This window comes from Scyliorhinus torazame, chromosome 9 (assembly GCF_047496885.1).
Source record: "Scyliorhinus torazame isolate Kashiwa2021f chromosome 9, sScyTor2.1, whole genome shotgun sequence".
Classification (NCBI taxonomy): domain Eukaryota; kingdom Metazoa; phylum Chordata; class Chondrichthyes; order Carcharhiniformes; family Scyliorhinidae; genus Scyliorhinus; species Scyliorhinus torazame.
Window position 1 is genome coordinate 261,378,229 of NC_092715.1, and position 12,226 is coordinate 261,390,454.

A 12,226-nucleotide genomic window follows, 5' to 3' on the forward strand; every position below is an offset into this window, starting at 1 on the left:
ACCAGAGGTCAGGCCTGGGGCAGTGGGAGGGGTATGGGGGGTTCCAGAGGGCCTCCACAAGGCTGGGGGGGATGAGGCAACCTCCTTAAAGAGTTACCCCCTTGGCCCACCGTGAGGTCCATCGTGCCAGGCCCACACAGGGAAATACCCTGCAACTCCTCCCCATGTGAATCCAGTTGCTTCTGAAAAAGCGGCAACTTTGGGATTGGGGCCAGGCCCAGGATATGGCGTTTAACAAGGTGGAAGGATGGTTATCTTCTTCAGGGGTGTTGACACATTTTGACTCCTGAAAGCTGTTGTATGTCACGTATGATGCTTCGCCATTGGTTGCCTACAAATACTCTTTCGGGCACCACCCAGGGACCCAGCTTGCGCATGCCAATGTATTGAGTTGTCTTCCCCTGAAAGCTGAATCCGCGAACCCTCTTACAGAGTAAGAGTAATGGCTGCCCGGAGCTTCATGGACTCCTTGCCCGTCATTGCCTCGGTGTGTTCGTGACTGGACGTAGACCGACCCTGTACTTGTCAAGGTGCATCATCTGGTGCTATATGGTGGGCAGCATCGGCAGCTACCAGGGGAGTTGTGGCTTTCTCCTCAAAATTATCGGCGTTGACCGTGGAGTACAACGTCCTCCTGTGGGGCACCAGGGTTGTGGTTCCGACGAAGGACAGGCCCGCCGGCTCAAGAAACAGACATCTGCCTCGATGGACCCGAGACTGGCAACATTTTTATTTTCATACACATGCAGTGAGTAGTCCCCTCTGAGATGTTAACGGGTCGTAGACTTGGTACACGGCTGAGTTTGATTCTGCCGGAAATTAGTGGGAAGGTGCGTCGTAATCAAGATTCAAAATGGCGTTGCCTAGTTCGACATCGACCTCTTCACCGCTTCGCACCTGATGATGCGGTGTTCATTTGTAACTTCAACGAAGGTGTTCGCTAGCTCTCTGGAATTGTCATCCATCAGACAGGATCAGTCCCATACCAAGTCCAGGTCCATGACAACTAATGAAACGGCACGTGGATCAATGGCGGTTGCTCCCTCATGAAATGCCTCGAAAGGAGCCTACCCTGGATCCTCCGTCTCCTTTGCCGACCCAGCCTGCTGTGATGCCTCAGTCTCTCTTGAATCTGATATGGCCGAAGTTGTCCCGTCAGACTCCGAGATGGACACGTAGATCTCCGAGGTCTCGAACACCGACTCCATAGTTCAGCTGTCTCCTGACGATCAGCCGCAAAGATGCCCCTGCCGCCAACAGCGTTCACCGGCACGGCAGATGCCAACTGATCCGGCGCATCAGCTCCATGAGGACTTACCGGAGCCAAAGAGACTCCAACGCCCTCCGCCTGCGCTGTCCTCTCCATCTCATCGCTCGTCGAGTGGGTCAAGTGGTGTTTGAAAGCGCTTCACAGTCAATGAAGTACTTTTGAAATGTTGTCATTGTTGTAATGTAGGAAATAAAAGACGGTAGTAATTTGTAACTCTTTTCCACAAATGGCTGGGTCAAATATTAATTTTAAATCTCAGGCTAATAACTTTTTGTTAACTAGAGTATTAAGGAAAATGGAGCAAAGATTAATCTATCAAGTTAGGTCACAGATTGGTCATGGTCTCGCTGAATGGGAAGAACAAGATTGAGGGGTTGAATAGCCTCTTTTTGTTCTCATGTTTCTGTACATAGGATCTGCACACACTTCATGTCAATGTGTTCCAGTGAACATTGCTATGTTCACATGTCTTATAACTGGTCTCTATGTAAATATGTCACACTGTAATTAACCCTCGCATTAGCCCATGGGAGGCTGGTAGCGAAGGTAAGTGCCCATGGGGTCCAAGGAAAGTTGGCAAATTGGATCCAGAATTGTCTGAGTGGCAGGAAGCAGGGGTGATGGTCGAAGGGTGTCCTTCTGACTGGAAGCCTGTGTCCAGTGGGGTCCCGCAGGGGTCAGTGTTGGGGCCCTTTCTGTTTGTGGTTTATGTAAATGATTTAGATATGTAGAACCCTCAAGTGTATGGACAGTCAGAGAGATCTAGGTGTATAGGTGTACAGGTCCACAGGTCACTGAAAGGGGTAACACAGGTGGAGAAGGTGGTCAAGAAGGCATATGGCATGCTTGCCTTCATTGGCCGGGGCATTGAGTATAAGAATTGGTAAGTCATGTTGCAGCTGTATAGAACCTTAGTTAGGCCACACTTGGAGTATAGTGTTCAATTCTGGTTGCCACACTACCAGAAGGATATGGGGGTTTCAGAGAGGATGCAGAAGAGATTTACCAGGATGTTGCCTGGTATTACATAGAATTTACAGTGCAGAAGGAGGCCACCGGCCCATCGAGTCTGCACCGGCTCTTGGAAAGAGCACCCTACCCAAGGTCAACACCTCCACCCTATCCCCACAACCCAGTAACCCCACCCAACTCTAAGGGCAATTTTGGACACTAAGGGTAATTTATCATGGCCAATCCACCTAACCTGCACGTCTTTGGACTGTGGGAAGAAACCGGAGCACCCGGAGGAAACCCACGCACACACGGGGAGGATGTGCAGACTCCGCACAGACAGTGACCCAAGCCAGAATCGAACCTGGGACCCTGGAGCTGTGAAGCAATTGTGCTATCCACAATGCTACCGTGCTGCCTGGTATGGAGGGCATAAGCTATGAGGAGAGGTTGAATAAACTCGGTTTGTTCTCACTGGAACGAAGGAGGTTGAGGGGCGACCTGATAGAGGTCTACAAAATTATGAGAGGCATGGACAGAGTGGATAGTCAGAGGCTTTTCCCCAGGGTAGAGGGGTCAATTATTAGGGGGCATAGTTTTAAGGTGCGAGGGGCAAGGTTTAGAGTAGATGTACGAGGCAAGTTTTTTACGCAGAGGGTAGTGGGTGCCTGGAACTCGCTACCGGAGGAGGTGGTGGAAGCAGGGACGATAGTGACATTTAAGGGGCATCTTGACAAATACATGAATAGGATGGGAATAGAGGATACGGACTCCGGAAGTGTAGAAGATTTTAGTTTAGACGGCAGCATGGTCGAAGTTTAGATGGGCAGCTTGGAGGGCCGAAGGGCCTGTTCCTGTGCTGTACTTTTCTTTGATGTGGAGATGCTGCCGTTGGACTGGGGTGAGCACAGTAAGAAGTCTTACAACACCAGGTTAAAGTCCAACAGGTTTGTTTGGAATCACTAGCTTTCGGAGCACTGCTCCTTCCTCAGGTGAATGAAGAGGTGGGTTCCAGAAACATAGGGCAGACATGGCTATGGGCCAAGAGCTGGAAAATGGGATTAGAATAGTTAGGTGATTGTTTTTGACTGGCGCAGATGCACTTTTCTGTGCTGTAGGTGTCTAAGTCTCTATTAGTGGAGACAGGGCAAGACCTCAGATTGGATCTCCCCGCTCCTCAGCACAGTTCTACAACTAAAGTTCAAAACTCCAACCAACTCTGTGAACTGGAGTTTTGTGGAGTCAGGGATACTCTGTAAAATGGCCTGCAGATGCCGGAATCCCGCTACGTTGCTGACACATCCAGATTTTACCGTTGGGGAAGTGGCGTCGTGCGATTCATGCAGGCGGGAACTCTGAACTCAGCAGAGACATTTGAAGGGAGACATTGTGGCGTTGGTGCGTTCACTCGGGGTGTCTGAGTTGCTGTGGGCATTGACACTCAGGTGGTAGCCTGGAGCGATGGAGGGTGATTGTAGAGTCTCCAACTCCTTTCATCACTCGGCTGACCAGGAGTCTCTCCCACTCTTCCCACCTGCCATTGACGTGTGTCGCAAAGATTTACAGGTCACCTGTTTCACTGCTTTACGATCGCACCTTCCTTGACCCTCGCGTCCTGGAATGGGACTTCAACCCAGAGCTTCCGCTCAGAGGCAGGAATGCTGCCCACTGCACCACAAGATCACCACTAGAGAAATTAGCTATTGAATCACACAAAGGTACCGCATGAAAACAAGTCAGATGGCCTCTTGGGTCTCAACCAGTTCTTTTAAAGTACCATTCAGTTAGCCCCAATCCCTTGGGTTTTCTTCCCCACTGCCATAGAAAGGTTTTCTCCTTCAAGTATTTATCCATTTCTCTTTTGAAAGCGACTATTATATCTGCATCCACCTCCCTGCATAATTTCCCATTGTGGAAACCTGGATGACAAGGTTGAGGGCAGCACGGTAGCATGGTGGTTAGCACAATTGCTTCACAGCTCCAGGGTCCCAGGTTCGATTCCGGCTTGGGTCACTGTCTGTGCGGAGTCTGCACGTCCTCCCCGTGTGTGCGTGGGTTTCCTCCGGGTGCTCTGGTTTCCTCCCACAGTCCAAAGTTGTGCAGGTTAGGTGGATTGGCCATGATAAATTGCCCTTAGTGTCCAAAATTGCCCTTAGTGTTGGGTGGGGTTACTGGGGTATGGGGATAGGGTGGAGGTGTTGACTTTGGGTAGGGTGCTCTTTCCAAGAGCCGGTGCAGACTCGATGGGTCGAATGGCCTCCTTCTGCACTGTAAATTCAATGATAATCTATGACAATGAATAATGCTAACCCAACTGTTATGTCCAAGATGTTTTGTGCAGGCTTACTTTATTCTGATTCATTGTCTGATGTATGAACACAACACTTGCTTCCTTAATCTTTATAATCTTTATAATAATGATAATGATAATCTTTGTAATAATAATAATAATCTTTATAATAATAATCTTTCTAATAATAATCTTTATAATAATATAATAATAATCTTAATAATATTTATAATAATGATAGTCTTTATAATAACAATAATCTTTATAATAATATAATAATAATAACCTTTACAATCTTTATGATGATAATCTTTATTATTGTCACAAGTAGGCTTACATTTAACACTGCAATGAATTTACTGTGAAAAGCCCCTAGTCGCCACATTCAGGCGCCTGGTCGGGTACACAGCGGGAGAATTCAGAATGTCCAATTCACCGGACAGCACGTCTTTGGACTGTGGGAGGAAACCGGAGCACCCGGAGGAAACCCACGCAGACACGGGGAGAACGTGCAGACTCCGCACAGACAGTGACCCAAGCCAGGAATCGAAGCTGGGATCCTTGCGCTGTGAAGCCACAGTGCTAACCACTGTGCAACCGTTCCGCCCTTAATGCAATTAAGAACCGCTAGCATTTTTTAAATGTGTTCATAGGATGTGGCCATCGCCGGCTGTGCCATCATTTATTGTCCATCCCTAATTGCCAATGAGTCAACCACATTGTTGTGACTCTGGAGTCACATGTAGGCCAGACCGGATAAGGTTTACTTCACTAAAGTGACATTAGTGAACCAGATGGGTTTAAGTTTCATGGTAACCATCACTGAGATCAGGGGCGAGATTCTCCGACCCCCCGCCGGGTCAGAGAATTGCCGGGGGCTGGCGTGAATCCCGCCCCCGCCGGTTGCCGAATTCTCCGGCACCGGATATTCGGCGGGGGCGAGAATCGCGCCGCGCCGGTTGGCGGGCCCCACCGCGCGATTCTCCGGCCCGAATGGGCCGAAGTCCCGCCGCTAAAATGCCTGTCCCGCCGGCGTAGATTAAACCACCTACCTTACCGGCGGGACAAGGCGGCGCAGGCGGGCTCCGGGGTCCTGGGGGGGGGGGGGCGCGGGGCGATCTGGCCCCGGGGGCTGCCCCCACGGTGGCCTGGCCCGCGATCGGGGCCCACCGATCCGCGGGCGGGCCTGTGCCGTGGGGGCACTCTTTCCCTTCCGCCTCAGCCACGGTCTCCACCATGGCGGAGGCGGAAGAGACTCCCTCCACTGCGCATGCGCGGGAATGCCGTCAGTGGCCGCTAACGCTCCCGCGCATGCGCCGCCCGGAGATGTCATTTCCGCGCCAGTTGGCGGGGCACCAAAGGCCTCTTCCGCCAGCTGGCGGTTCAGAAATTCGTCCAGCGCCGACCTAGCCCCTTAAGGTTGGGGCTCGGCCCCCAAAGATGCGGATCATTCCGCACCTTTGGGCGGCGCAATGCCCGACTGATTTGCGCCGTTTTGGGTGCCAGTCGGCGGACATCGCGCCGTTTCCGGAGAAATTCGCCCCAGTTTTCAATTCCAGATTTCAGGAGCGGGATTCTCCCCTACCCGGCGGGGCGGGGGGGGGGGGGGGGGGTCCCTGCGGGACGGAGTGGCATGAACCACTCTGGCATCGGGCCACCCCAAAGGTGCGGAATTCTCCGCACCTTCAGGGGCTATGCCCGCCCCAGAGTGGTTGGCGCCCCACTGGCCGGCAGGATAGGGGCACGGCGCTACGCCAACCGGCGCCAAAGGGCCCCCACCGGCCGGCGCAAGTAGGCGCATGGGCGGGAGCGCCAGCGCGTGCTGGTGTCATCCCCGCGTATGCGCAGTGGGAATCGCTTCCGCACCGGGAATGGCGGAGGACCACGGCCTACGATGCGGAATGATAGACTGCCCCCACGGCACAGGCCCACCCGCGGATCGGTGGGCCCCGACCGTGGGCCAGGCCACCTTGGGGGCATCTCCCAGGGCCTGATCCCCCCGCGACCCCCCAGGAACCCCGGAGCCTGCCCGCGCCGCCCGGTCCCGTCGGTAAGGGACCTGCTCTAATTTACGCCGGCGGGACCGGCTACAGACGGGCGGGACTTCGGCTCATCGAGGGCCGGAGAATTCGGGCGGCCCCGGCGCCCATTGAGTCGCGCCGGACCCCGCCATTCTCCGAGGCGGGCGGCACGACTCACGCCGGGCCGGTTTTTGGGGAGCGGGAGAATAGGGAGGACGGCGGGGGCGGGATTCACGCCGACCCCTGGCGATTCGCCCACCCGGCAGGGGGTCGGAGAATCCCGCCCATGAACTGAATTTAAATTCCACCAGCTGCCGTGGTGGGATTTGAACCCGTGTCCCCAGGGCCTGGGCCCCTGGATTACTAGTGACATCACCAGTATGCCACCGTCTCCCCAGTTGAATGACGGTCTAATTGAAGAATGTAGGTAACACACTTACAGCTTTTCCGTTTTCCAACCACTTGATTATGGGAATGGGAAAGCCTGTTGCTTTGCACTGGAGAATCACCTCAGACCCAAAGCTGACATTCTGCGACGCAGGGGCCTTCACAATTCTGGCCGGGACTAGGAAGAAACAAAAACGACACAGAGAATACCATAGCGTTAAAAATCTGTCACTCAACAATCACCTCCTCCTTATTCTGCCGAGTACTTCATTTTATTTAATTTTTTCTCTTCATGAAAGGAAGAATTTGCCTTTTTATGGCACCCTTCACAACCTCAGGATCTCCTGCTGTACTTTGAGGGGTTAGCTGCTTTTGTAATGTCGGGAACACAGTGTTGTGCTAAGCACACTGAGATAACATGGACTGCAACTGGGTGCAGCTATAACTGAAAGATACTCCAGACCTTGAAGTTAGTTCAATTTGATTTATTGAACCTGTCACACAGTTAGCTCAGTTCTCTGTGAGTTCGACTCTCTGCTAACCTAAGTGTGGTTACTCTGTCTGACTGAACCAGACTAGCTCTTAGCCACGTGCTGTAGGTGTGATACTGTACATACACCCTGACTCACTCTGTAGATGTCCCCAGTGGAAAGAGGCGGAGTGTGAGTGCCTCGTGCCTTTTATAGTGGGAAACCACCCCCAAGTGTTCTGCCTGCTGATTGGTTATGTCCTGTTCTCTGTGTTCATTAGCTGCCTGTCTGTATCTCATTATGTGCATGTCTGCATATCATGACACACAGCAGCCAATTTGTGCACAGCAAGCTCCCGCCAACAGCATTGTGATAATGACCTGACAATCTGTTTATTTTATACATGTATTTAAAAAATCTCAGAAGATCTAGCTGCATCTGTGGAGAGAGAAACAGAATTAACGTTTCAAGTCTCTTCTTCAGAATATTCTGAAAAAAAGTCATCTTGGATTTGAAATGGTAACTCTGAATTCTCCAGCTCCACGCCACTCCCCTATCCCCCACCACTCTGAGGCAGAGGCAGCTCACAATTGGCTGCCGATGGGGCCTACTGGTCCAGCTGAAGCCTGTGGTGATTTATATTCCTCGCCCGTGCCGCCTTCGGGGAACCTTCGGTGGGGGGATGGGGCACTTCAACGGGAACGGAAGGTCCTCCCGCTGGGAAGGGCTGGATAAATCTGCCCTCTGATTCTCTCCCCAGTTGCTGCCAGACCTGTTGAACATTTCCAGCACTTCCGGTTTACAATTCGGATTTTCGGCATCTGGAGTATTTCGCTTTTGTTGTTTGTTTGACATTGGTTCAGAAATAAATGTGCATTTGTTGTCCATCCCTTTGAGAAGGTGGTAGTGGACCACTCCAGACTATGTGGTGTAGGTACACCCATGGTTCAGCCCACATTCCCCTGCCCTTTGTTCGAACAGGACCATGGGATCTTTAATATTCATGTGACAGGGTCATCGTTCAATGCTTTATCGGAAAGACAGCTCCTCTGACAGTGTGGCTCTTTCTCAGCACTGCACCGGGAGTGTCAACTTTGATTTTAATAATAATAAGCTTTATTGCCGCAAGTAGACTTTAAACTAACACTGCAATGAAGTTACTGTGAAAAGCCCCTAGTCGCCCCCATTCCGACATCTGTTCGGGCACACAGAGGGAGAATTCAGAATGTCCAAATTACTTAATAGCACGTCTTTCGCGAGTTGTGGGAGGAAACCGGAGCACCTGGAGGAAACCCACGCAGTCACGGGGAGAGCGTGCCGACTCCGCACAGACATTGACCCAAGCCGGGAATCGAACCTGGGACCCTGGAGCTGTGAAACAACAGTGCTAACCATTTTCACACTCATGCCTCTAGAGTGGGTCTTGAACCCACAAAGTTCTGACAGGGTAGCTGAGAGTGCCATCCATTGATCCATAACCATTCTTTAGTAAACTCAAACCATTTACAGCTATAACAATTTGGGATATTTTCAGTTTTCAACTTTCATAGTTGCAGGAGTTTTGCAGCACAGAAAGAGGCCCTTCCGCCCATTGACCCTTCCAGGTTACATTCTCCCGTTTATATTAATGCACACATTGGGCTGGATTTTAATGTTTCTCGGTAGTGTGCGGAAGGTGCATCACAGAATGAGTGGTCTGCTTGCTTCTGCCCCTGCCACTGAATCAACGGAGCACAATTGGAGGAGCAAAAGTGGCCACCTATCATGATAGGGAGGCATTAGAAATTTGGGTTCAGAAATTTGAGTCCAAAATTTAAGCAGACAATTTGAAGGTTTAAACAGATTGAAGGGAAATGCTGTGAGCCCAAACTCAAAGGGATACGCTCATACCTGCCTGAGTCACATGCTCCCATTCGGGCTTAAACTCATTCGGAAATGCTTAATGTGATTCACCAAAGATCCATTGTCTTTTGGGATATTCCTGCATGACCAGCCATTACCCCATTAACAGAGTCGGATGATCTAATGGTCTATCTATGGATGGTAGGTGCATATGAATGGCATAGCTCTTGTCTTTTGTGCAAAGGGACTGGAAATCAAACAGCCCAAATTAATTAAGTCCAGTCTGGAGGTTTTTTAGGCATTCACGGGACATGGACATCACTGGCTAGGCCAGAATTTGTTGCCCATCCCTTTGAGAAGGTGGTGATGAAAACCGCTCCAATCTATGTGGTGTAGGTACACCCATAGTGCTGTTAGGAAGGGAGTTCCAAGATTTTGACCCAGCGACAGCGAAGGAATGGCGATATATATAGTTCCAAGTCAGGATGGTGAGTGTCTTGGAGGGGAAGTTGCAAGTGGTGACGGGGCGGCACGGTAGCACAGTGGTTAGCACAGTTGCTTCACAGCACCAGGGTCCCAGGTTCGATTCCCTGCTGGGTCACTGTCTGTGCGGAGTCTGCACATCCTCCCCGTGTGTGCGTGGGTTTCCTCCGGGTGCTCCGGTTTCCTCCCACAGTCCAACGACGTGCAGGTTAGGTGGATTGGCCATGCTAAATTGCCCTTAGTGTCCAAAAAGGTTAGGAGGAGTTATTGGGTTACGGGGATAGGGTGGAGGTGAGGGCTTAAGTGGGTCGGTGCAGACTCGATGGGCCGAGTGGCCTCCTTCTGCACTGTATGTTCCACGTTCTACGTTCTATGTTCCCATGCATCTGCTTGGCCACAAGTTTGGAGGGTGCTCTCAAAGGAGGTTTGACGATTTGCTGCAATGCATCTTGTAGTTGGTTCACGCGGCTGCCACTGTTCGTCGGTGGTGGAGGGAATGGATGTTGTAGGTGGCGGATGGGGCGGCAATCAAACGGGTTGCTTTATCCTGGATGTTATCGAGCTTCCTGAAAGCTGTTATGGCAGCACTCATCCAGTCAACTGGAGTGAGTGAGTCTGCAAACTGCATCCCTCAGCTCCAGCACTGTGAAATAACAGGTAACAGGTTTAAAAAGCCTTCGGAGGGAGTGAATAGTTGGCACAAATTGATCTTTCTTTGCTTAGCTCCACATACACATTTGCCCGGGACTGGCATTTCCTAAATGACTTTAATAAATAAAGTGGACTTTCTCTCATAATTTCTGACATATGAGTGAACACAATAAATATCTTCCTTCAAGGCTAATCGTGATTAAGAATCCCATATATCTAATGATCGCAAATAGTAAAATGTATGAAGTACTCTCACTACTTTCCACACAGTTGCCAATGGGAAGTTCTACAGGCATTGGCTAGCATTCAACTTGGGCAGGTTATGGTATATTGTGCACAGCAGGTAGAGTTAATTGGCCATTCGAGAGGTCAAAGGTTTGGTGCCATATATAAAATGCCAAACTGAGAGGGTGGGGTTTTGGGGGAGGGATATTTTGTTGCACCCTGGGTTATAGACACTATCCACCTCTGACTTGGCAGGATAAAGCTAATCCCTGTCCAGGCTGAAAGGATCCTTTGGGAAGAATTTGGACAATCTGAACCCAGTAGGCACAGGCCTCACATGTCACTGTAGTTAGAACATAGAACATAGAAAATACAGCACAGAACAGGCCCTTCGGCCCACGATGTTGTGCCGAACCTTTGTCCTAGATTAATCATAGATTATCATTGAATTTACAGGCAGAAGGAGGCCATTCGGCCCTTTGAGTCTGCACCGGCTCTTGGAAAGAGCACCCTACCCAAACTCAACACCTCCACCCAACACCAAGGGCAATTTTGGACATTAAGGGCAATTTATCATTGGCCAATTCACCTAACCTGCACATCTTTGGACTGTTAGGGTTGTCAAGTGTGATTAAAAGCATTCCAGGAGGTTTCCTCACATGACTTGTCCCCACAGTCCAGCCATTAGTTGGTCAACACATCCCTCCTTTCCTACTGCTTTCCTACTCCAATTGGAAAGCAAAAAGATTCATCACCCAAATACGTGATCTTGACTGTTAATCAAACAGCCTTTCCTCCTCCCATTTTCAATCATTTAAAATCTGGTAAAGAGAAATCTCACAGTAACTTACAAAACAAGATCCAATCTTTTTTAATGTCCGGATGATTTTCCCCCAGGGTCGCACACAGAGCAGTGGGATGAATTTTCTGCTGGCGAGATTCTCCGTTCCGTCGGCTGCGCACTCCTGCCCGCGGGTTTTCCGACAGCATGGGCGGCTACGTTGGGAAACCCCCGGGCGGGATTCTCTCAGCCCAGGCCGGGCCGGAGAATCGGCGGGACGGGCGCGAATCGCATTACGCCGCCCCCAGCGCCGGTCGGTGGTCGCTCTACGGGGCCACCCTGGCGATTCTCCGCCCGGGATGGGCCGAGCGGCCGTACAAAAAACCCGAGCCCTGCCGCCGCCGTTCTAACCTGGTCTTACCCGGCGGGACCTCGTTGTTAATATATCCGGGGGCGGCCTGGTGGTGGTGGGGTGGGGGGGGGAGGTCCGACCCCAGGGGGGCCTCCGCTGTGGCCTGACCCGCGATTGGGGCCTACCGATCGGCGTGCCGGACCCTGTAGCCCTACGCCATGTTCCATCGGGGCCAGCGCGGAGAAGGGAGACACCGCGCATGCGCGGCAACCACGCTGGTCCCACTGCGCATGCGCGCGTTGGCGCCGGTACCACTGCGCATTCGCAGACCCGCGGCGCCCAGCTGAAGCCAGGATCGGCAGCTGGAGCGGCGTGGGTCGCTCCAGTGGCGTGCTGGCCCCCTGTAGGGGTCAGAATCGCTGCTCCTGAGGCCATGTTGACGCCGTTGAGAAACGCGACGGCGTTTACGGCGGCGTCAACACTTAGCCTCGGGATCAGAGAAT

At 51.6% G+C, this 12,226-nt stretch overlaps 1 protein-coding gene across 2 annotated transcripts in view; it reads right to left on the reverse strand.

Moving 5' to 3' along the window:
• Nucleotides 1–12,226, reverse strand: part of LOC140429847 (muscle, skeletal receptor tyrosine protein kinase-like) — a 267,141-nt gene that overhangs the window by 150,630 nt on the left and 104,285 nt on the right. For both annotated transcript variants that reach the window (XM_072517334.1, XM_072517333.1), the window contains one exon: nucleotides 6,973–7,097. In XM_072517334.1, coding sequence (XP_072373435.1) covers nucleotides 6,973–7,097 — 125 coding nt within the window. The remainder of the gene's footprint in view (nucleotides 1–6,972; nucleotides 7,098–12,226) is intronic.